This window comes from Amphimedon queenslandica, unplaced genomic scaffold (genome assembly GCF_000090795.2).
Source record: "Amphimedon queenslandica unplaced genomic scaffold, v1.1 AMPQUscaffold_810_Cont27174, whole genome shotgun sequence".
NCBI lineage: Eukaryota > Metazoa > Porifera > Demospongiae > Haplosclerida > Niphatidae > Amphimedon > Amphimedon queenslandica.
Window position 1 is genome coordinate 1 of NW_003558841.1, and position 1,057 is coordinate 1,057.

The following is a 1,057-nucleotide window of genomic DNA, read 5'->3' on the forward strand; positions in this document are numbered from 1 at the left end:
GAATTTTGAAATAAGAACCATCTGAAGACGAAGACCTACCGCATTATAAAAACAGTTTTCATGGCAATCATTATTTTTTGTATTTTTGAATCATAAATTATATTCATAGCCTAGCTAATTATTATTTAATCATTATTATAATTATTGTCATTACTAAGATCTATATCCTGTTCTGAAATTATTTAAGTTTACATTCAGCTTCAGTTCAGTTGCCATTTTCCCGCTCACAGCTCACAAACTTATCCTCTGTGTTCCTTAGCAATTTTTTTGAAAAAGCAGCAAGTCCGTTCAGTTAAAAACTTACATTAGCTATCATTATGTTTTCTTATAGTTTATGGACAATGATAAGCATCATGGAGGTCCTCCACCACCACCAGTAGTTAGATGGCCTCCACCACCACCTCCCGGAGACCCGCCACCACCACCACCAGATGCTCCACCACCACCACCAATTCCTCGGCCACCTCCAGTAGCTGGAAGTCCTCCACCAGTGGATGGAGGTCCTCCACCGCTGGCTGGAGGTCCGCCACCAGTGGCTGGTGGTCCCCCACGAGTAGCTGGTGGCCTTCCACCAGTTGCTGGTGGTCCTCCACCGCTGGCTGGAGGTCTGCCACTGCTGGCTGGAGGACCTCCATCGCTGGCTGGAGGTCCGCCACCAGTAGCTGGTGGTCCTCCATTGCTGGCTGGAGGTCCTCAGCCACATCCCCCTGCTGCTCCAGCACTCCATCCAGCTGGAGCTGGAGGTCCTCTTGTTGTTGCTGCTCTGCAAAGGCAGAGGCAGCTCATCATATGGCAGCTACGCCAAATCAATAGAGATATTGTAAGATTATTTTAGTTATGATCTGCAGTTTATATAGATACCAATTAATCACCTTTCTATTCCATTTTACTTTAGAACAACAATCTTCTGAGAGGCAGGCCAAGAGGCAGAAGCAGGGGCAGAAGGAACGGCAGCACGACGAAGAACTATAACTTTTATTAAATTATTATGTACATGTAGATCTATAAAGTTAACTTTTCTTAAATTAAAAACTTATAAAAGAAGTCAAATATCTTA

The 1,057-nt window shown here is 44.0% G+C and overlaps 1 protein-coding gene across 1 annotated transcript; it reads left to right on the top strand.

Moving 5' to 3' along the window:
- Window positions 1-331: 331 nt before the first annotated feature.
- On the top strand, window positions 332-835 carry LOC105316374 (proline-rich protein 2-like; the record flags this gene model as incomplete). The annotated part of the gene is made up of 1 exon (XM_011411212.1): window positions 332-835. A coding segment is annotated over one exon (504 nt), but the record flags the coding sequence as incomplete, so codon positions are not given.
- Window positions 836-1,057: the final 222 nt, after the last annotated feature.